Source organism: Candoia aspera, chromosome 2 (genome assembly GCF_035149785.1).
Source record: "Candoia aspera isolate rCanAsp1 chromosome 2, rCanAsp1.hap2, whole genome shotgun sequence".
NCBI classification, from domain to species: Eukaryota; Metazoa; Chordata; class Lepidosauria; order Squamata; family Boidae; genus Candoia; species Candoia aspera.
Genome location: NC_086154.1, coordinates 114,407,779 through 114,432,264, shown reverse-complemented (window position 1 = coordinate 114,432,264; position 24,486 = coordinate 114,407,779). Strand labels below are relative to the sequence as shown.

General features: G+C 43.0%; 1 protein-coding gene across 2 annotated transcripts; it reads right to left on the bottom strand.

Annotated features, from left to right (window-relative positions):
* Positions 1–3,051: 3,051 nt before the first annotated feature.
* On the bottom strand, positions 3,052–22,291 carry C1QTNF1 (C1q and TNF related 1). Of its 2 annotated transcripts, XM_063293346.1 has the most exons (5): positions 21,827–22,291; positions 18,454–18,595; positions 14,308–14,435; positions 9,381–9,826; positions 3,052–3,766 (listed from the first exon to the last, which is right to left on the bottom strand). In XM_063293346.1, exons 2-5 carry the CDS (start codon positions 18,582–18,584, stop codon positions 3,722–3,724), a joined length of 750 nt encoding a protein of 249 aa, XP_063149416.1. In that variant the 5' UTR covers positions 18,585–18,595; positions 21,827–22,291; the 3' UTR covers positions 3,052–3,721. The 2 variants fall into 2 exon arrangements, with proteins under 2 accessions (XP_063149416.1, XP_063149415.1); XM_063293345.1 differs by lacking the exon at positions 3,052–3,766 and having other exon boundaries at positions 7,947–9,826.
* Positions 22,292–24,486: the final 2,195 nt, after the last annotated feature.

Here is a 24,486-nt window from a genome sequence, read left to right as displayed (position 1 = left end):
TTTGTGCTATTAATGTATTATGAATTTTACTTCTGATGTCATTGGGATTTTCATCTAGCCACTTCCACAGGAAGACTTGGCACTGGTTCAAAAGTGGTCTGGACTTTGTTGATCCCACAATATTGGCTGAATTTAGCAGCTCAGCTGTGTTTAATCCAAATCACACCAAAGCAATTTTTCTTTGTGCAGCAGTGAAGCCCTGCAAAACTTGTGTACTGTCCATTTTCTCTCTGGAGGGAACTCTTGCCTCATCCATCCTCACTTCCAACCTTCAGCCATTCTAACAGGTCCTTTAAGAGGAATGCTAGCTTGATTTATCAGAGATGAAATTGGCAGGAGTCCAGCCTCCTTCCACATGCTTTCCACAAGGACCTATGTCTATGCTTACTACCAGTTTGCTTCTATTTTGTATTTCTTCTCCCCTTTTGTGTGGTATGTGGTATGGGGCATGAGGAGATACCACTCACAGAAGTGCAGTGAGAAGTCTGTGGAAATCTCCTTACAAGAAGTTCCAGTTTCTGCAATGTAGAAAGTATGCATTTGGTTTAGAACATTTTTCTTTTCCTTTCTTTTCTTTTCCTACCCTTTTCTTACTTACTTTGCTTGTATGACACCCATTCCTGGAGGCTTTGGGTGGCTAACAGTGTCAACATAAACTACTATCCAGAAACCCTAAGGACATATAAAAATAACCAACTCATTAAAGATAAAACCCAGAATGCACCTGTGAACCCCAATTTCAGTAGTAAAACACCCTCCTCCTGTGCAAGAAGGAACAAGTCTTTAGCATTTTCCTGAAGCCCAAGAGGGGTGAAGCTGATAGAATCTCTGCTGGGAGAGAGTTTTATAGGAATAGGAGGGGAGGGGACTACAGAAAATGCCCACTTCCAATGCCCCATCAGATAACAATCCCATAGGGGCAAGACCTGGAGGGAGTTGACCCTGTTTGATCTGGTCAGACAGGCAGATGGTTCTGGGAGAAGGCAGTCCCTCAGATAACCCATCATGCCCAGACTGCTGCATTTTGGTCTAATTGTAGCTTCCAAATGCTTTCCAGGGACAGTCCCATGTGCAGCACCTGTCTGCCAAGGGTCCAAATAATCTGCTTCCTCTAGGACTCTTTTCAGTTGCAGGGCCACAGCCACTACCTTCTCCCCTCCTCACTTTGGCCTTTACCACAGCCTTCGACCAAGGTTAGAAGCATCAGAAAAAGCACTTGTTGCCAAATGATGACCTGATGCTACCTTCATTGCTCTCTGTGGGATTTTAATCAAGGAAAAATGATGGCTTGGTGGTCAGGCAGTGTAATGGTATGTAGGAGTGACTTTGGGAGACAGGGCAAAGAGACGCAGCCAAGGGAATGGTCAGATAAAAGGCAGCTGAGCCCAAAGCAGAAATGTGGGCGGCCAAGAGGATCAGAAGAGACCCTCCCTAGTTTCTTCGGCTATGGAGAAAAGGGTGGGGAGGTGTACTTTCAGACTTGCAAGATTCTGTTAATATAGCATTACAATAAAATAGAATTAGCTCATCTGGTCACGATTCTTGTCTGGTGTACCTCATAAGGCTGACAGGCAGTTCCAACCATTACAGATTTGTTGGCAACCATGGTGGGACTGGGCTAGTAATTAACTTCACTCTTTTTTTGTATTACTTCAGGATTGGCAGTAGTTTGCATGGGGCACTGACCGAATGACGTTTTAACACACTCCTGTTAGATGGAAGGAGAGAACCAACTGGCTCACTGTATCCTTATTGTGTTCTCAACATTGCAAAGTTTGACAGGAGTAAAAAGAATCAGCCAGGCCACTTCAGTCGTCAAAAAGAATCTATTAGGGCTGTGCAAAGTTTTGAAAAGGGGCTTCACAGACTACATTGGTACAAGTGGAGCAACCCTCCCCAAAGCTTGGAGACAGCTGACTGCTCCAGAAGGCCCAACTCAGCTGCTTTGAGAACTTTCCCAGGTTGCCTCTGCGTACCTGTGAGGGGTGTACAAGCACAAAGAAATGGGAGGTGGCTGCCTTGGCATCCAGAGGCATAGGTTCCCCCTTGCCCCAGGCCAAGGACGTAGGAATAACGTGGGAGAAGGGAAGAAAGAGAGGTGCCAGCACCGCTCCTTCCCCTTCCTTTCTCTACCTGCCCTCAATGGCCTCAGTAGGCTTGGTGTGCAAACTCTCTCCCCACTGGGGGCCCACACTGCCTTGGGGTCCAGAGAGCTTTATTAATACCCCTGAGATACGTGCATGCACAACTACTTAGGCTTATCTTCTTTTCCAGAGGAACACGGTAATGAGTGTTTCACAATGCCTCTTTGGAGCTGGGGACACGGAGACTTTCCACTGGTGGGAACTGCTTTTCGCACTTCCCATCTTTGAGAATAACCATCTACAGAAGCCAAGATGCCATTTTGCCTTCACTTCTCCCCTTCCCATCCTTTCTCACTACAGTAAATGGAGGATCTGTTTTGCCACTCCAACAATGCCCCTTAAAAAAAAAATCTTCCCTCAATGCAAAAAGCCAGCACAGCAGATGCTGTAGAGTCAGATGCTGGTGGAGACAGATGCTGGGCACTGCATAAGGGCACAAAAATAACCATGACTAGGAGAGGGATGAAGCTGGCAGTCATGTGGAAGAGGCATCAGGTAGCTAGTAGCCCCTGTAAAAGTGCTTCAAGCGAATTCATTGCTTGCCTTCCCAGCCCACAAAAGAACCTAACATGTACAGTTGCCATAAGACAAGACTTTTTATTTCCTCTTAAAACTATCCTACATACTGTATTGAAACATGTCAAAGAGTAGGCCTGCTGGGTATTGACCTGCACATACCCAGATCAGCACAAGCAAACAGGAAATGCAGCTCACCGTTTCAAATGACAATTATGTACTTTAAGAGTTGCACTATTCAAAAACGATTTGCTGATAACAATTTGCTTCGAGAAAGAGGCATACACTTGGTTTAAAGAAACAAATATTTTTATAAAGCAGAGTTCATAATACAAGAAAGTACAGTAATACAACACTGGTTGCCTTTTATATTTAAAGTTTTTAAATGCATTTCTAAACTATAGTGTCCTAGCTCTTTTTTTACACCTTTAGTCCTACGAAAGGATAAAGGTAACTAAAGCTAAAGCCTTTCTGTTGTGCATTATGCAATACATTTGGAATTTTAATTGTGATGTAGTTGTTTGTAAAGTGGCTTAAGAAGTTTTATGGAACATGGAGGAGAATTATTTCTCATTATGGGCTGCATCATTTTTTCCATTATGCTTTGCCATATAACTTGTCTTTGTGTTCGATCCTATTAATTTATTTGCCTGAGCAAGAATTTGTTTTTAAACTGGACAGTTAAAAAGAAACAAATAATTTCACCTTGTCTGTTCCTTATCTGTCTATCATTTGCACATGATTTTTTTATTACTTTATTTCATTTTCAGGCCTCCAGGTTTTTTTGAAACTAAAAGTCTTAGTTATTACATCAAATCTTATACAATTAGCCTAGGAAATTAGCTTGATCCTCCTGTTGTTGGCAAAGCAAAATATACAAAGTAGCTAATACCACATAAATATATATGCTGCTTATTTCTTGCCTGGTGTTCCAATTAACTTACAAATTCCCACTTCTCTTCTATTGCATTTTTTTCTCAGATTAGTCAACATCATGTCTTCCCACAATGTCCCTCTGAAAGGTGTATCATAACAATGCATGTTTGAGCACTGCAGAATTATCATATTTGTATGTATGTCACAACCACTTCTGGACATGATGTAGGCTGAAATATGGAAATCCAATATAGAACTAAGTTTTTACATATATCTTTAGAGTATGAAGATAATACATAAGAATATATGTACACACACTTGCAAACACTGAACCTGCCATCTGTGCCTCTGTCCCTTCCCAAAGTTTCTTATAGGGGATTGACTATGGGATTTGAAGTGTTCAGGTAGATGGTCCTGTTTGGCTCCCCTATTGGAAAACTCCTATTTTTTGCCCCAGATTTAGCAGTTTGTTTTCCAAAAGGCAGTCTAGCTCTGAGTTGGCCAGATCTCTTGAAATGCAAACAATGCTCCCAGAGGGAAGCTTATTTGTTTTTCCAATCAGTTCTAGCAGAACCTTCATTACTGGGTGGAGTAAGTTGAAAGAGGAGCATTAAAAGGACATGAAACACATTCAAATATTATGGGGAAACAAATATCAGAGCTCCATGTATATCCCAAGACCTTGCTTTGAACCAATGCTTATACAGACCTTCAAGGAAAACAACATCCTTTGCAGTCGCTTCCAGTTCGAGCCCTTACTAATCCGCCAGTGTCTTGTGCTTTACTAATAACTAGCTTTAAACATATACTTGAAAATAATTAGCTGCTTGGTTTTGGAAATGTGCGGTATTTTTACAACAGCCTTCCCAAATCTAGTGCCCTTCATACACATTGGACTTCAACTTCCATCATTCCTGAATGGGACTGAGGATCTTTAGTCCAACACATCTGGAGGGCAGCAGGGGTTTAGGGCAAGCAAAAGAAAGCATTCATTTTCTGATTTGCAGACTGTAAAATGTACCATGAAAGACTGAAGAAGCCTGAGAGATTCCCTGCCCCACCTGATTTTAATTTATTTTTAGATCTTAAAGGAAAAAGGGGGAGAGGGGCAGCTGAGATGCTGAATACCAGCCTCTACCATCATTTTTATTACAGGAACACCACTGAGTCCACATAAGCCCCATGTGCATTCTTGGGAAATAAAAGTTAAAAGTAGAAGTATGTATCAGTCTGGGAAAAAATGATAAAAGAAAGCTGGGATAAGAGAAAGATGGGAAGCTGAAGTGAGTAGTGAGAGAACTTCAACAGTTTGTCTTCTACTAAAAATGTGCTGGGTGACTGATCATGACCACAATAGCAGCCATTTGGTAAACAGGCAAACACTCACCAGGCCATCCCAGTGGAGAGTTTAGGAGAGCAAGCAAAATGTTTGCCTACATGAAAGAGGCTATAATGACCTGCTAAGGAGTTGCTTTAATGAGAGCTGATTAGATAGCTGATGTCTGATGCACTTTTTCTTTCATGACATTTCCTGCATCCTGGCAGCTAATAGAAATCTACAAAAGCTTTGTATGCATGGTCATGGTATGGTATGCAAGTAGAAACATATGGAATCTATGATTTACTGTGATTTTTCAACATGGCAGCCATGAGCGATCATAACTCATAAAACTCATTTGTTTTTCCCATTCCCAACCCAACTATGTAGGCAAAAGAACCTGCATAAGCAGACTTCAGACATTTTCTGAAGCTGCTGGCTGCCAACTGCTAGCAAGCAATGCTTGAAACAATATAATGTGTTTCCTGAAGGCTGTGGAACCTGCACTCACCTGGAGATTTGGGAGATTTTCATATACCCTTTATAGAACAAGGAAACAGGAGAGCAGCCATAAAAAGTAGCAACAAAGACAGTAGGTTTAGTGTTCATATAATCTGTGTCCATTGTAGTCTTTATGTTTATATGTGTTGTAAAGCTGACTTCTCTCCTTTGAGAAGCTGAAACATAATTAGGTCCAGCACTGGTGATCTCTGGCTTAAATTAAGAATGACTCAAGCCCTTCACTGAACTGTCAGCAAAACTGTCTTTTCCTGATAGAGAACTTGATGTCCATTAGAAGAAGTGAGCTATTTCAACAACAATGGTGAACTTAGGACTCAGCAAGCTGGAACATGGTCTCTAGCCCTGAAAGTTAGCCACCCAGAATGTTTTCCTCCGGTGGGACTCAAACAAGTCACTTCAACCTTTCGTTGTCCTACATCATCTCAGCCATTGCACTTCTGCCATTACACTCACTAGTATCCCTCATGGTTCCCCAGGTCTTCCCACTCCCAGTTTCTAAAACCATCCTCCAAGATGGGCACTGAAAAGAGCTGATCTGAGCGGGGTACTTGAATGGAGACTGGATGAAGGCATAAGGAAAGCTGAGCCTGGGTTATTTTACAACACAGTTTTTTGTATCTCAGGTCATACTATGCTCTCCCAGTCCTAGAGCCAGCAGAAAAGCCCTGCAAGTTGGACTCCTTCTGAAGACAGGTCACTGTAAGGTCACACTAGGAGAGATGACTTGGGCCTGCAGATGGGGGAATGACTACGCTGCAAAATAATGGAGAAGAAGGAAGAAGAGTGGATAATACTTCGGGGTAGGAGCATCTGTGGAAACTGTGGCACTGCCTGAGAAAAAACTGCAAGCATCAGAAGACGGGAAGCAGAGCAAGCTGGCTGAAAAGATTGTGTGTGTGAGAACTGCACAAGAAAAACAGGGAAGTTGAAGCACAGTTAAGACATAAAAGTTCCACAGGAAAAGAGAAGCATTCTGGCTCATGCATGTATACACCTTGTATAAAGGGGCTTCCACCTGGAAAGGGGTCTGTACTGTATTATCTGCAAATTAGAGTGGGCAAAGGAGGAGGGAAAAGAGTGACCTATGAGAATGTGAGTACCCAGCCACCCCCTAGTAACACTTCCCTCTCCTCAGCAACTCTGAATCATTCACAGTCACTATGGTCCTAGCTCACCTGCCCCAATCCTTGGGATATGGACTTAAGAATGTCGGGTTCTTACTGCCTTCCCAGTCATATGAGCAGCCAATCTCTCTCTCTCTCTCTCTCTCTCTCTCTCTCTCTCTCTCTCTTTCATCCATCCATCCATCCATCCATCCATCCATCCATCCAACTCACCACCCATCTCCCCAAAAAAGGAGGGACTTTGGGTGGTACATTATGAGCCAGCACGTTGAAAAGCAGATCTAATCCATCCATGACCACCTTGGTCCTATGCCAGGACTCCCAAACAAAAGGAAAAACAGGAATTTGCTTCTACTCCCCACCCCTCACCAGTCCCAAAACTGGGGAAAGATTCAATGCCACCATTATTATTGTCATCACGATTGTCATGATTATTAGCTGGAAAGTGAGAAACTGCATGAGATTCCTGCCTCTCCACACCACACACAGGGTCTGCAATGACCCAGCAGCAGCAGAAAACTTGTAATTAAATTGACCTTCTGTGCAGCAGGGGACTAACATACTCCCTTAAGAGTGCTAAATCCATATATAGCAAAAGCCTGTGTAAGACCCAACAAGCACTTTAAAAAGGTATTAAACAGTCAGGTATCTCTGCAGAAGCCAGGAATTCAATCTTTCCTGCAACCCAAGTCAAAATGACCATGGTGGGCAGTGCCCAACAACTGTAGGAGAGGGAACAAGCTTGCAACAGCCTAAAATAACCAAGAGGAATTGGACAGATCCCAGCTGTTGACCACATCATCAACCACATCACTGACAAAGCAGCCTAGATTGTATCCACAGCCAGAGATCTCTGTGGACTGAGCCAACTATCTCTCAGTTCCCACAGAGGCAGAATAACAGATTTGCCAAAAGCCCAGTTAGTGATCCCTAATTGCTTCTGTTTAATGCAGAGGCAGTATGCTGGACAAGCACTATCCCCATCCCCCAAACCCAAGCTCTGATTAGCAGATCTTGTCAAGCGGGTCAGAGTTAGGATGCCTGCAAGGTGTAGCTGCTTCCTATTGCATAGAAAGCATCCCCTTTCCCTGTCTGCAAACAATGGAAGCTGTTCTTCCATACAAAGAATACCTACTTGGGTCTTGATTCAGATCATGAAATCACTGGGGGAGGGGATTAAGCTCCCCTACTCCCTCAGGGCCACGATTCCGTGCCAGCTATTTACTTTGTAAATAATATTTTTGCACAAAGATGATTGGAGGAACCTCTAAGTCAGAGCAAGAATCCGAAGCTCCATACAGCTTCTGGAGTTAGTAGGAATCCTTGTGGTGGAAGACACCAGCCCAAATCTCACAGGGCATTTGATTCCAATGGAATACCTCAGGATGAAGATATTTATATTTATTCAGCTCCTCCAGCCTAAAGATATTAGTGGAATCCACAAGCCTAAGACCAGAATTCTTTTCTTTAGGTCCCTGTACTAGAGATTTGGCAAGGTTTTCTTATCTGAGAGAGATGGCAAATGCTACAAGACATCCCTGTCCAGCGAAAAGGGTTTTGATACCAAGAAGCCTCTATTCAACGCAATGCTGGGCTTTCACTACTTCTGTCATGGCAAAAAGAACTTACTGCCACAAAATTAGGGAGGCAACAAGGAGGGAAGTAGTGCTTTGTGGAAGCAGTACCTTAGTGTTATGCTTTTTAATGCATTCCCATCAGAAGTGGATAAACAGGAGCTTCTGAATGAAATGAGCAGTTAACAAGGCCATATCTCCAAATGAAGGAAAAGGTGTGATTTTATCAACTGATGTTATACTGAATAATAATAAGCTTTTATTATTAGGTGGCATTAACAGAATGTCCAACTAGGGCATAGAGCCAATAAGCAATGGTAGTAAATATCCGGGAAGGAGAAGAGTCGGTCCTTGGGGACAGAAGAAGGCTTAGATGCATTGGAGAGAACTCAAAGACTTCAAAGGTTAAATGAACGAGACAGCCTGAAGGTCAGAGGTCAATGGCAGAAAAGGGCGTTTAAATCATATGCATAGAAAGGAATCATCTGACTGTTGAAATGGGGGTAAAGAAACACAAGCAGTACAGTAGTGAAATCTAGCACTATCCGCCAGGGAGCACAGCTGAGCCAAGCTGTCAAGCACTCTGGAGAAGGTTTGGAAATGAGTACAAATGGATGCTGGAGGTTAAGGTCAGTATGGGCATGAATCAGAGGTAGTGCAATTTCATAGCTGTGAGGGAGGGGATTCTGTCAGGACACGTGAAGTTCAATGCTGGGGAATGGAAAGACCAGAAATCAGAGAGATAACGGATGTGTATCCTAGTACAGAGGCTTCCAGGTTATGGCAGGCCTACCAGGACAAACATTGTTATAATCTGGGAAGACATGAGAGTTTGATCAATAAAATTCAAGGTGGCATAAATGCCCAGAAGTCAAGAATCTCCAATTTGGGATCCTCCAGATGTGTTGGATTACATCTTCCAAAAGTCTCAATCATAACCAGATTGGGAATTGTAGCTGTACAATACTGGCATCTTGGAAGTTCTAGTCCATCACATTAGGAGAGGACCAGGTATGGCTGATATAGAAGAAAAGTTGTATTTATCAAAAGAAAGATCCTAGTTTGAAGTACCTCAAGATTGAAGTTCTCTGGGTACTTCCAGTGCAAGAGAGTGCCTCCTGGCAGCAAGTAGTGCTAGCAATCAGTAGAAAATGGGACAAGCTAAAGCTGCTAGTAACAAACTGTCCATCTGCTAGCAGCCTCAAGGCTCTGAGCTGGGCTTAACTAGATATCCACTGAAGGTAACGTAAGTGTCATATTCATCACTGAAAACGGCATTGTCACGTTCACCCTTGAAGAGCCGTACCCAGATTTCATCTTGGTCCTGCAGCTCCATCATTAGGCTCTGGCTCTGCATGATGCTTCGGTCACTAGCCTGTGCATACAAGATGGCTGCTTCATTTGTGTTGTGCATGATGTGAAGGTAGGTCTCCTTCTGATTCCAGGTGTGCACATTGAGACTGAAGAAATATATGCCAGGGACGTAGCAGTAGAACTTGCCCATAAACATATTGAAGTGGCCATAGAGGTTCACAAATTCAGTGTCAAAGACGAGTATCTGGTAGTAATCATTGCTATGCAGGGGTTTCCGCCGACCCACTGAAAAGGCAGCGTAGTTGGTCTTGTATCGCTCTCCTGGTGATCCCATGTTGCCCTTTTGCCCCTTGAAGCCCATCTCACCCTTCTTGCCTGCTGAACCGGCCTTTCCCAACTTCCCTTGGAGGCCACGATCACCACGGTCCCCTTTCTCACCTGAGAAATAAAGATGTCATAACAGGTCAGTTTCTTCCAGCTGGCTGCCCTCACCTCAAATTGAATTTTACTGTGGCTGGCTGAGGACTATGGGAACTAATGTCCAATCCATCTGGGGATAGCAGCTGGTGAAGGCATTTTTTAGGAGCAATTGAAGAGAGACAACCACAAGGGTTTATGGGATCATCAACTTAAGAGAACAGATCTCATAAAGTGCAATGACTTTCTGGCTTCAAACCAGACAGCAGAAAATGCCCTTAATGTGGAAAGTGTCCAAAATGCTTTGGGCCACAAATATTGATCTGAATCCTCTTTTTTTTTTCCTTGGCACTTCACAAGACTTCTTCTCTGCTGTTTACATCTTATTTCTATTACTGTGATCAAAAATGGCTGATTTCTTGGCTAAAAGTCTATTTATACATTTTAATACAACAGGGAAATAAATAAAAGAATCTAGGCATCCCACTCATGGCATAAAACCCTGGACAGAAATGGCGCCAGTTAGTCCACTGCTATCCCTTGCTGGCTTACCATTTAATAAAACTATATAGTATCTCCATTCTTGTGGCAGGGGAAAAACCACTACACGTGATGCCCTTCCTAGCCTAGATTTCAGACAGATATGCGGTAAAATACTTTTTCCTGCATGGATGAAAGTATGCCTGCTACACAATGCTATCAAACTGATTACTATTTTTTTCTATTTTAAATAGAGTTGCCACTGCATTTTATGCAAAATCAGTTTTAAGATTAAGAGCAGCAGTTTCTCCTTTATTTGTTATATAAAATGTATAACATAGTCATGTAATCTGAACATGCAATCTGAAGATAAATGATCAAATAAGGTAAAAGTTTTCAGTTTTGAATCTAGGATAATCAAAAGACATGGCTTGGAAGAAAAGGGAGAAATCTACAATAAACATACAGTGTACTCATAGAGTAGAGCCAGTTTGGTATAGTGGTTAAGGCATCAGGGAATCAGGCATCAGGTTATCACAGGGAAACCGTGAGTTCTAGTCCTGCCTGAGGCACAAAGCCAGCTGGGTGACCTTGGGCCAGTCCCTCCCTCTCAGCCCTAGGAACCAGGCAATGGCAAACCACTTCTGAAAAACCTTGCCAAGAAAACTGCAAGGACTTGTCCAGGAAGTCTCCAAGAATCGGACACGATTGAACAGATTAAGAAACAAAAACGAATACTCATAGAGTAACTCAGGTGGAGAACCTCTAGCTCTTAGGCCTGATGCAGCCTGCAGAGTCTCCCCCTATGATTTGGTTTGCCTCTCTGCACTGCTCCCCAGCCCTGCTGGAAGCACTTATATTTGGTTTCAACTGAACACTTTTCCCATATGTATTTGCAGTCAGCAGGGAAGGGTAATTGCAGCTGGCAAGAGGGTGGAATTGTGTTATGCATATATGAATGTTATAAACTATGTGTGCATCTCTGTGAGAGGGAATGACAGAGTCAGGCTGGAAAAACCTTCCATTAGTTCAGTTTAAGGATTTTATCAAGCTTAGTTGCATTACCGGGAGGTGGGCAGTACAGGTTTATGTGGACACGTGTATAGCTCTAAACCCTGGCTTAACCCAGTCATTAAATTAAGTAGCTAGCTTTCACCCTTGCTTAGCCTACCTCACAGGCTTGTTATAAAAATAAAATAGTGGAGGCCTGCTATGGATGCTGCCTTAAGACAGTGGAGGAGTAGCAGGATATAAATTGAAAAAAAAGTAGAGGAAATACAAGTGTGAGTCACTGGTTTTCTGATAGAAGAGAAACTGTGTGGGGGATGGGGGGTGAATGAAAGGGCGGTGGGGGTGTGAGAGAGTGTGCACAAAGGCTTCTGATGCCCAAACCGACTTTGGTTTCTGGGATTCATTTTTCCTTTGGAGTCCCAGGATTCAGCAGTCTTGGGGCCTTTTCTGATGACACAACCTCTCCACCCTCTAAATTAGGCCATGTCCTAACGCAACCTCTGGCGTCCTGGGTTTGTCTCAAGACTAACTGATGGTTTCCCTTGGCCTCTGTAAGGAAGGACCTTGGATAAAATTGTCACAACAGTTCCTTGGAGCCAGGACATTTACTCAACCCACACAACTTCTCCCTAATCTGGCTCTCTGGACTTGGCAGAACCCAAAGGCTTGTCCAAAGGCAGCCTCTCCACATTGTGGCTAAAGCTTGGGAAGGACAGGACACCAAAAGCAAGTTCTCCATGGCTTCTGGAAACCTACCCCATTTCTGCTCCAAACTGGCAGCTAAATGATTTGGGTCAGATGGGCAGGGATTTCAAAGCATGACCCCAACTACCGATGCCAAGTAATAAGCTGTGCTTCTGTCCCTTATGAAATGATGGAATTTAGAAATGCTAGGGAATATCCTAGAGCTCTCTGAAATTTGTGCACTTTTAAATCCCCTCACGAATTAAGAGATGAGGCAGCTGCAATATCATTAGCTTATTCACCCTCTGGCTGTGCATCATGCTCCCTCCCCATCTGCTTCCACAGGCAGAACTGATGTAATAATCTAAGAGTACAGGGAGGCCAAGATTCTGAGAACCAGGATGAAATTGGTTGGAGAAACCATGGCTATCTTACCCCCTGATGTGAAAGATTTATAGAATATAGCCCTGATTTTAACATGAGGCATTTTACGCCCTCTTTTCTCCTCTGTTCCAAAGTTGATCAGACAGCTGTGTTCATTACCTCAGGCCATAATGCTGCTGCTGAGTTAAATATTCTTAAAGAGGGTTCAGCAAATTAACAGGGGATGCGGCTATCTATGCCTACTAGTCATGATAGCTATATTACCTCCCTGATCAGAGCAGCTTCTAAATCCTATAAAACCAACTGCTGGAGAACAGAAGTGGGAAAATCTTGTTTGTGCATAAACCAAAATTATTGCATAGGAACAAAGTCCCAGCTCAATATGCCTTTGGTTAGATCCAGTACAGCTATATTTATGATCTCATGTTTCTGAGCCAGTGTTTTAACTTCTCACAATGCTCCAGAGCAATGTTATGCTGGGGACATTGTAGGAAATGTAAATGATGTTCCCTAAGGAGCCCCAACCAGATTAGCTCACCACACAGCCTTAGGGCAAATCTACACAACTGCCTTACTCCAGGGTGAGGTCAGCCCACTAACCACTTCCCGAGGGCATGTCCACATGCCCCCTCCTGTGTCTCAATGTCCACAGGAAGCAGTTCTAATAGGCTTGTAGGTGCTTTGCTCTGTTGATTTTTCTTTTATTCTGTCTCCAGATGCTGTGCGCGGGCAATAAAGGGAACGTTGATGCACAGGGGGGAGGCAGCCTGAACTGTGTATTCTGCATTGGCAAACTGGAGGCTCCAGTTGGTTCTGCTCTCTTCTTGTACATGATGACTTCCCCTACCCCTCAATCCTCTTTTGGCCATATGGGACACCAGAACGCCAGCTTCTACAACCACTTTTTTTAATGGGTTGGTCCACTGGTGGACTGGTTGACCTAGAGTGTGAAACCTTAATGAGGACTAATCCCTGGTTTAAGGCATATCATTCAAAATATTATTGAAAGGACTCATCTCTTGTATTTCTGTAGCCTGGATGGTAGGGAATTCCCTTTCAGTGTCTGCTGCTCCCAGAGGAGCACTTGCTTCTGACTTCTTTCCTCACATAATTTTCTTAGAGTAATTTATAGCTTTCACACCAATCCCCACAGCTAATCCCCTTTCTCAAACTCCAGCTCTTCAAGAGTACTTATCCAACAACTGCATCTTCACTGTACAAGTCTGGATGACCACTGCATGGCAACCAAGAGACAAAAAACTCTCTTTGCTGCCATCTAGTGGTTGATATGTCAAACAGTAAATGGGTCAACCTGTAGTTTCAAGTAATTTTTAAAAATCAGTCAATAACATCAGAGGAAAGAAGTAGGGGGAAATGCAGTGCATGATCAGAGTGCTATGCGTGCCCATCAGGGGAGGTTTTTCAAATGATGGATTATGTTGGACAGGGCTGGAATATCAGCCAAGAAAACAGCCAGTCACAATCCTTAGGGTGTTGCCCATTAAAGCTTTATGGACAGCAGCATCATAAGGGCATGCCGTAGGGGCAGCAAGATTTAGCACAGCATGATTCCCTGCTGGCTCAGGGAGGGGAGTACAGCAAAGCAATTCTGTGGAAGTAGCCTTGGCCTTTGGAGAGAGGTCGGTCAGAGGACACTGCCAATTTTAAGCCTTGGAATGACCAACAGTAGTAGCAATAAATGCTTTTCTAGGATGTCAAAAAAAGACCCAGCTCAGGAATCTTAGGAGAGCAAGTAGGACATCTCCAGTCCAACTGATCATGGATACATATGAATGATGCTCTAATATCCATGATAGCTTTCATGTTGTCCACAGATGCATGTGTGTGATACACATTGCTCATGGATAAATGGATGCCTGATTCCTTTCCCTAAATCTCACATTCTGAATCCAAAGCAGCACAACTGGCCCAGTGCCCCTTACCTTTCAGGATGGTCATGTTGATCTGAGGCAAGGGGTAATACATGGGATGTACTGCAGGAGGATCACAGCAGCGAATACACTCCGATCTTCCTGGCTGCTTGCTGTGTCTCTGATATCCATATTCAGCTCTGGGAGGCAGAAACAGCATAAGCAGAGTGGTCAAAGGGCCAGAACTGGGGAAGGAGACTCAGACCTCCAGTTTTATTTCTACAAGCCCATCCTGTTCCTCAACGGCACTGTTTCACAAAATATGAAAAGTTAAAGTGGCTGACAGGAATTACTGAGAGCCCTGCTTGAACGGCTTATTCCATACACACACACCCCTAGCAAACAACCAGCAAGACCAATCCCAAGAAACCAGGGCCTAGCACAATTATTTTCTTCCATCTCCAAACTTGCAACCTTGAACCCAGACTCTGAAGCCAGGATATAATAATTAAATCTGCGAGTGGGCTGCTGCCTCCAACTTAAGCACCAGAGAGCAGAATGGCAGAGAAATGCCACGTTATGGGAAAAAGTGCCCAGGGAGTAGAGATCTGTGTGGACTACAATCCAATCCAAGTGGTGCCAGTTGTCCTTTGGTAGAACTGAAGAGCTGCTGAGACAAAACTCTAGTTTGCATCCATTTAAACAGTAGAACATACATGGAATCAGTCCTTGTTGAAATGATCAAGGTACTTATAGTTCAAAACTTTGACACCTAGATAATCTTAGAATCTTGGCTTTTTTATGAAAAAGTGCTAGTTTTTGATCCAGGATTATGTGATTATAGCTTTTGAACTGTCATGTGAGAACTGGGATAGGTTATCTCCGTATTAGGTCCATTTTTTACTACTCCAATTCAAGAAAAAGCCAGTTTTCAACTGACTTGACCAGTTTACAGGTAGTCCTTGCTGAACAACCACAATTGGGACCAGAATTTAGGTCACTAAGTGATGCGGTCATTAAGCAAATCCAGACCTGATTTTTATGATCATTTTTGCTGTGGTTGTTAAGCGAACCACATGGTGAATCATGTGGTTCTCTATTGATTTTGCTTATTGGAAGCCGGTTGGGAAGGTTGAAAATGGTGATCTTGTGACCACGGGGTGCTGCAACCATTGTAAATACACGACAGTTGCCAAGCACCCAAATCGCAATCACATGACCATGGGGATGCTGAAACAGTTGTAAGTGCAAGGAACAGTCATAAGTCATTTTTTAGTGCTGGTTTAACTCCGGACAGTCATTAAACAAATGGTCGTTAAGTGAGGACTACCTGTACAGTGAGACTGAAAATCAGTTATGCTATTCTTTTTCCATTGCAATTACCATGATTCCAGCCCTAACCACTTAATTTGTTAAGACTGAGAGAAATAAATGCAGATATTCTGTAGACATACTCTCCAGCCGTTTCCAGAATGATATGCAAGAAGATGCTGTAGGCTTGCCTAACCGAAACAAGGCTGCATATTTCTTTAATTAAACAAGAGGCAGTTTTGTGTAGTGGTTAAAGTTCTGGTGTAGAAACCAGGAGATGGGAGACCTCCCTCAGGCATGGAAACTGGCTTGGTGACTTTGAGCCAGTTGATTTCTCTCTCTCAGCCCAACCCACCAAACAGGATTGTTATTGTGGGGAAAACAGGAGGCAGGAGCATTATGTTTGCTGTCTTGAGTTGTACAAAATAAAGGTGGGATAAAATGATAACAAAGAAAATATTGTCACAATGGACCTTGTTGTAGCTGTAATTTAAATACATTTAGCAATAATTTACTACCTGAATAGGTAATTATTTAAGCATGAAAAAAGACAAAAAAACTTGCAACCTTCCCATCATTTTACACATCTTTTTTCTTACACAATTTATTAAGGACAACAAAAACTGAAAAAGCAGAAAAAGAAAAAAAGAAGAGCAAGGGAGGATTGTAAATTAAAGCTATCAATATATCTCCTCCACCCAATATATTTCATGTGTGAAGTATAGCAACTGCACCACAGAAGTTCATTTACCTATCTTCCTTCACTAATGATCTTTAGGGAAACTTAGCCCTTGCTATAGAAATACAAAAAGCTGCTAGCATGATTATCAGTTTTCCCAATTCTCTTCTCTATCCTATACATTCTGCTGTAGGGTAAAAACCAGGATGAGGCATTATAAATCATGGCCTGGGGACAAGGCCAATGACATGAACCAATGTGTAAAATTGGGACTGCAAAGTCTTTCAGGTGATATGGTAAATAACTAGTGAAGAAAGGCTCTAAATACATCTATATTGTATAGGCTAGCTGAGGAGGACACCTGAAAAATGTGTTTGTTAGATGTATATTCCACCTTTCTTTTAAGACCTTGTGGCAACATGCCTAGGACTCCTTTCTCCAATTTCCCCAACAACCCTGTGAAGTAGAAAAAGAATAAGTTGCTCCAGAGTCATCCAGTGAGCTTTCCTGCTGAAAGCAGACTTGAACCTGGGTCTCCCCATAGTCCAACACCTTCACATCTATACTACCCTCACAGTGTATGTGTTTGCAAAGCAGAGATTTGGTGAAAACTGATGGAGAACTGACCGGGAAGATTTGGGAATGGTAGAGGGAGAGTAGTCAGACCATTAGCACAGCTAGGTTCCTTCCTCATCCCAGGAGATTGTCTTATGGGGATATGCATTGTGGTAGAATAGACATTTGTGATAGGCATCGCCCTCAGTTCCTGCCCAGATCCATTAAAAGTGAAGTAGAAGAGACATTCTATGGAAGTGGGGGTGGAAACAGTTCACTGAATTAGCCAGGCTAAAAAGACTCAGGGAAATGTAAAGCCTTGGGTAAAAAAAATGGCTAGCCACCGTGGAAGCAAAAGCTGCACCTGATGATCGTAGGGAACTATAACATCTGAATTTACTCTGCAACCATGAAGGCTGGTGCTGCTTACTTCATATAATTGTGCATCTGTTGGTGAAAAAGACATGCCCTTCAGCTACATCAGTTGAATAGATGCCGTATCTTTTTTTTCTCATAACTTTTAGCAGATGGTTGCTAGCTTATGCTCCTTCGGGGGAACAACTTTTGGCCCAGTGCAGGAACAGGGGATCCTCTTGCCAAGAGATTAAGCAAAACGTTTTTTTTCAAGGAACTAGATAGGACCTCCTCCCAGTTCCTGTAATTACCACCATGACTTGGAGGGGGAGCACTTTGGCAAGACATTTCTCTGTATTTCCTCCCTTGTGATCTAGCATAGGGCCCCATTATCCCAAAGTAGAGGCTTGCCTGATGCCTAAAATGGCAGATGACTGCAGCCCCAGAAGGGTAGGGGAAGGGGAGGACAGGGGTTCCAATATGAAAAATATTGTAGAGGGTTGAGGGCCCAGGATTCCCAATCTCATGAGTGCTACAGCATGATGTGTAACCATCTTATTGGTAGAGGTGTCGCCCAACATTTAAACTATGGTTGGATGCCTGGTATTAGGTAAGAATGGATACAGTAGACCACAGGAGATCACAGAAAGAAGGGTTACAATGCCTAAATAAATCTAGTGTGCATTACTTCTATTCCTTTCTGTTGGGGCAAGAGAAGAGGGAGCTAAAAAAATACTGCAGGAGGTTGTTTTCCCTCGCTGGACATTTCTCAAAGAAAACAGAGATACCCAACATTTCTGTATTGTTTTCTAGGAATGATCATGCCAGATCAAGACAGGATGGAGCCTAGACAGTGAAGGAGCTCACTAGTGTGGATGCTAACATAAACAAACACGGCTCTTTTCAGTACAGAGATGACTAGAGAATGTTCACTCTGATTAAACAGGATCCTTAATTGTATGCCTATGATTCAACCATTAAGGTCCTTTTCTGCAGTCATTTCCACCTCCTCCAGAGCCATTATCACCCAGCAGCCTCTGGCTTAATTTAAAGTGGGACAGAGTGAGTTAATTGTGCATAAACTGCACACTGAAGATGCACATTAATGAAGTTAATTGGGCATTGAAGTACAACCATGAAGTGTTTTCTTCAACTGTCAGCAGTTCTAGTTAAAAGTTTCACAGTTCTGAACAGCTGCCCAGATATGCAGTCTGCCTAACCATGGCCCCTTGAGATCAGCTTCCACGACTCAGGAGAACAGGCGTGTGTATATTTGTGTGTGTTATGTATGGCATGTTGGTTTTATTGTAATGGCTCACCTGGAAGTATGATCCCAGAGTGGTGGTCGTGTGGGCATTCCAGGCCTCTCTTCTGCCTCTCTCTCATTTCCATAAGCCCGGAATAGTAGGCAGATAAGCCAAAAAGTACTGTCTGCCAATGGTCCCTTCATGGCGTTGTGTCCTGTTGGAGAAAATAGGCCAATAAAACTGCTGGAGATGCTCAAGAGGCAGGAAATTAACCTGCTTGCTCATCATTCATTTCTGCTGATTCTCTGCAGAGGCACAGGAAGTAGAGCCTCCCTTCCAGTGCAATATTCAATCAAAAGCACTAGAACTACCAGACGTGAGGCTTTGTTTGTGATGTTGCACTCAAGGGGTATGGTGAGACTGCTGTTGTACTGTTGTTTAACTATTTCAAAATAACACAGACTCTTTTAGGGAAAGACTGGTGGAAGAACATCTGCAAAACAACTGTGAAGAATTTTCTACACTTCTGCTGGACAAAACCACTCTGATGGCTGGGCAACTTCTCTCAAGGTGAGACCATGTCTTGTGAGGTTATCTGGAATGAGTTTAAATATATTGGTCTAGAGGAAGTGGACAGGGTTCTCTGTGACATCAGCTCTGCCACTTCAAGTCTGGATCCCTATCCTTCCTAATTGGTGAAATCTTCTAAGTTGGTGAGAGGAGGCTGGGTCAGGTTGACGGTGAATGCAATTTTGGAAGAAGAAGTCTACCAGCTGCTTCAAAAAGGTGGTGATACACTTTTTGAAGCAGCTGTGGAAAAATGGGAGCTGGGCATTCCAAACTCATGCATCCTAAAGAACTTTCCTACTAAATGAGAAAAAAGAGTCCAGAGAAAACTGAGATGGGTCCTTTTCTCCCACACATTGTTCTGCTCTAAAAACCTGGTAGAAAAACTGCATGTGGGACATTTCAATGCAATGATGAGATTCACTCCCTCTTAAATGCCTTTCATCTATCTGATTTGTCCAATCTAGTCTTTCATGGCAAAATACATAGCAGTGTACAAATGTGCAGAGACTGGAAGCTTGCTCACCCTTGGTCTATAATAAGCCAGGACAAAGTAGTACTAGGCAAAATTGGCCACACCTCCTAAAATCTGTGAGTAAAAGAAATACCCAAGAAATACCCACAAGGGATGAACCACACAGCTGCCTCAAGATCTGGATCCAGAAGATTTTCATGGAAAGAGCGATAACTCTTATGGAACAGAATGAGATGGCACATTGTCAAAGGAGCATACCTGTAGTCCACTGCAAGTAGGAGTCACACTTTCACAGGCCACATTTAGGCAACACAAACGCAAGCACAGGCACACTTCACCCATCAAGTACTGTATATAAATGAGTAAATACTCTCATATTGATTAAGGGACATACCATTAACTCTACAACGCACTGATGATCAGAGTCAGAGATAAATGCTGTTTTGAAACTGGTCTTCTTCTAAGGATTTCCAGAAATTGAGGCTTTGAGGATAAAGAAATCTTACTCCTGATACAAAACCATATATTTTTTGGCTGCTTATATGGAAGCCAGATCAGTTAACTCATCCTAAAGCATGAACATAGGCTCTCATGCATTTTAAAGGTACTGATCAGCTACTATGCATACTTGGTGTACTTTGCACACACATATCCATTTATATGCTGTAAAATATTACAAATATGTTTAAGGTACACCACACATTTTACTCATTGTATAGCTTAGAACAATTTTTCTTATACACATCCTCATAGTATGACTAATCTTACTCACTGGCACTATGTACTATGCAAAAATACAGGTGGGCAAATGAACTGCAACCAGGAAATCAAAGTGCCAACAGGAGAAAAAAGTAAGAAGTATCCAGTCTTAAAGCACATGCTTGTATGATAAAGAAAACCCTGGCCATGAAATGGATTTGCAGAGGAAAGCACATTATTTATGTAAAGCCCAGATATGTGAATAAGGTTTTCACATATTTATTGAGCACCATTACTTCTTGTTGTATTTTGCCATGAAATTCAAAGAAGCAAGGAGGAGGTTCCCAGGGAATTAGTTCTTATTAGTTTCAACAGGGAGGCTGCATCTGATGCCCTGAGAGCAGCAATATATTAATCGGCGCAATAGAAAAACTTCTCCATAAGGGCTAACAAGCATCCATATACAGTAGCATCCCACACAGGGGGGGCGGGCTGTTTCTTAGCAGCTTCTCCACAGTTAGAAAATTCCCTTCCTCTGGACAGAACTCCAGCATTATGAGAAGTGCTGTGGGAACCTCTCTGCATGGCAGATGTAAGATGGCTGTGGATACGAGGGAGGAACCGCATTTCATACTTAATGAGGTTTTATTTTGCTTTCATGGTTCTTTCCCAAAGCAACTTGTCCCAAAGCCATGGAATGGTGCAAACAAGAAATCTGAATGGATGTACCATCTCTGTCCCTCACTCCGCCCCCAAAATCTCCCCCAAAAAGTATGCAAGCAGTACTACAATAAATGGAACATCTAATTGATCCTGGAGAAAGACATCTCCAAAAGTTAAACATACTGTGTGCCTGCCAATTTTAATAGCTCCTATCTATTAAAATAAGATCAGTATACATGCAGAGAGGGAGAGAGAGAAAGAGACAGGGCAGCACAGAACAAGACCGACCAATGTCGACTTGCACGGAGAGAAGTCCAGAAGTGCATACAAAGATGTGCTCCCAGACCGTGTTTGTTTTTTCCGGTTCACTCTGGCAACTTGCCATCTCCCAAGGGTCTGATACAGCAGCCAGTAATGCCTGGGAATATCAAGTCATCATGGACTGCAAGAAAAATCTCAGCATTAGAAACTCTAATACTCTGGCAAACACAGAGAGGACATTTGGGGTGAAGGAGCCAGGTTTCAGGAACTCTGTCCTCATTTCACAGCTACTAGTTGCTAATATGCTGCTGACAGGCATCAAACTCAGTGGGACGACAATTGTATCCCTTCCCCATGCCAGGGCAATGATGCATCCATGACTGCCCCAGTTGTCCTCAGTTGACAATTCCTCAAAAGCAGAATTTGTATAAAAATAGAGGATGAGGCTTGGCCGCTGTGAAATGTGAGCCTTGTCTCATTCTGTACATCTATTTTACGTGGAGATCTCTGACCAACAAAGTTATACAGTAGAATGGAGAGAGACAAAAGCAACCTATCTGTTACTGTAATAGAAAGCAGACACACTTCCACCATCTGGAGCATTTAGAGCACCACCAGCCCAAACTTTGCAGTGCATTCTAGAAGAACTCTCATGCAAGACTCCAGGCAGACTTGGACACTCATCCTTCCTGCTCAGGTCAACTCCTGTTCCTTTGCATGCATGGTTTCACACAGCCCTAAGCACCTGCCCTTGGCACTGCCCAACTTTCTGGCACCTACCTTGGGGACAGGATGACAGGCTGCCACAGCCACTGCTTGTGTTTGCCTTTGAACTTCTACAGCATCCCCCTCCACATAAATACTTCCACCCCGTGAGAAGGCAGAGAGGAGAGCCCAGCAGTTCTGCCTCTGGTCTTCAGATCTCAGGCGCCAAGCAGAAAGACGCTTTCTGAAAAACAGAGAGAGAGAGAGAGAGAGAAAGGGAAAGAAAGGGGCAGACACTGCACGCCGCCAGCCCTCCTCCCTCAGCTGTGAGCACAGCTGCCATTAACCATATGTATGCCCAGCACCCACAGCTGGGACAAAAAAGGCAGGTTTCCTCTGCCAGAAAGTATCTCCAGATGTTAGGGATCCAGAGCCAAGAAGTGAAGCATGGAAGGAAAGTAAAGATAGTGTCACTGTCCACAAAAGTGGGGATCGGGTAATGGGGAAAAGGCACTTCTGAAGCCAAGGAGTCAGATACTCTTGATTCTTTTAGTGCGGTCCCTCTGTATTATTACATAATCACTACTTTCCCTAGTTTTTCGAAAGTATCTGGCTTATTTGCAGATCTTCAAGCAGCATATAAGTGAAGATAAGCAACATGCATCCCTACCAAGCAGGTCTCCAGCAAGGAGACTTCTGTAGCCCTAGATGCTTCAAGCTGCCAGCTCACAATGCTTTCTTCCTTCTCTCTTGCTGATCCCAATTTTACTTCTTTTAGATACTGAATGTAAATGTGAGTCAGTGACTGTCTGATAAACATCTACTGAATAATGAACTTGTACATCATGAAGAGGCTGGAAACTTGGCTCTTATCCGTCCCTTTGCCGGTCTTGCTTCTTCTGACTGGATAACTTTAGACAGCCTACACTCTCTTAGGCTCAGGGCCTGTCTAAATTACACCAACACTAATACTTACAGGTAATTTAGGTGAAAGACTTTGTACTAAAGGGTAAAGAACCATAAAAGTACAGAGATACAGATAGTAAACAAAGACATCCCATCAGCTCTGCTGAGAGACCAGTCAGCTCCTCCTATTCCTGACTTGTTCCCATTCCAGCTGGTCATAATTGAGACTCCTGTGTGATTTTAAGAACTGTTGGCTGGGGCTTGGTTTTGTTTTGTTTTCCCTCCCCAGCTTTTTTCTTTTGGTGTCATGACTTTTACATTATAAGCCTGAAGGGCGGAACACTTTATTTTATAAATCCCATGCAAGGAACTCTAGCAGCCTTTTCCACAGACATGAAGGGGGTGGGGGGAATATGAGAAGTAAATAAGAAAACGTGCTGGGAACCAAAATGAGGACAATATAGGAAAACACTAGAAAACAAGAATGTCAGAACCTGGTAGAGGCTCAGGTTTGTTGTCCTCAGTCTGCCGGGGAACATAAGCAGCAAGGAACCCTCTGCAAGCAGGCGGCCTCAACCAACCCAGTCTGAGAGAATGAAAGGAAGCAAACAGCCTCCTAATTGCTTCCTTTTGGTCTTGGGCACAAATATACCAAGAAAGAGGAAATGAAGCTTGGACTACATTAAGCCAGCATCTTCCTCACCCTGTCCTCATTTCCGAGGGTTGACCCCCTGCAGACTAAAGTATACTTTTAGGCATAGTTTCTCTAAGCCTGGTTATTTCCCCCCACCCCCAAAAAAAGAACAGGAACACAGAAAAATGCCTTACGCTACCTCAGATCACTTAGCCACTTAGTCCAGCATTGCCTGTTGAGGCTGGTGACAGGTTTTAGCCAGTGGCAGGCATTTCCTCTTATCGCCTTATCTGCTACCAGGGATCTTCTAGGCAGTGTTTCTTAAAGTGTGGTCCTAGGACCTCTGGGGGTCCCCCAAGACCCTCTCAAGGATCCACAAAATCAAAATTATTTGCCAGCCTATGCTGAAAAATAATACAATATTAAAATCCCATCAAACAATTGTGACAAGCAGTAGTGGCAGCGAATGTGTCAATTTTAAGTTTTAATATGGTAAATATCAATAAATATAACCCATACAAACAAAAGCTCTTTTGGGTTCCTCCATCATTTTTAAAAGTGGGAAGGGGTCCTGAGAGAAAAATGTTCAACGAACACTGTTCTAGGGAATGTACCCTGTGATTTTTTCCCACATCTCCCCATTTGTTATTATATCCATCACATTTTGCAGAAGAGAAATGCCTTTTCTGCTTGACAAGAAACTTCTGAAGACTTAAGCAAGGAAGATCTGTTAAAGGCTTATTGACCTATGTACTTTTCCACTGTCCCTTTACCAGCCAAGTGATTTGTTTGTTATGCTCAGATACTAAATGGCTAATACCAATAAAAATCCATATTTCCATGCTCAACAACAGTCCAATCCACTGACTTGACTGTTAGGAAAAGGCTGGCATAATGGACAATAGAAATGTCACTACTCATCTACATATTACCATTAAATTATTCCACCAGTCTCACCACTGTCCGTGGAAAAGAAATACATAAGCGGGGGTGGGGGGGGGAACCTTTCCAAAATTACAAAGTCAGTTATCTCAGTTCAAAGCTAACTAATAACAGCAACAATAATCTGGAGAAAAACTCTGCTTTCTAAATCCAGGGACTTGTGGCTTTTGAACAGAGATTATCTACTCCACTGTCTTAATCAGTTTGTTTATCTCAAGCTTGTATTCTAGGAAGTTTTTTTTTTTACCAGAAT

Bases quoted from the DNA above. Each gene is read 5' to 3' on its own strand.
- C1QTNF1 (XM_063293345.1), bottom strand. From the start codon at position 18,584: ATGAAGGGACCATTGGCAGACAGTACTTTTTGGCTTATCTGCCTACTA. The intron at 14,436-18,453 runs GTGAGCCATTAC...TCTGCCTCCCAG, and splicing joins CTCTGGGATCATACTTCCAG to AGCTGAATATGGATATCAGA. The intron at 9,827-14,307 runs GTAAGGGGCACT...TTTATTTCTCAG, and splicing joins CAACATGACCATCCTGAAAG to GTGAGAAAGGGGACCGTGGT.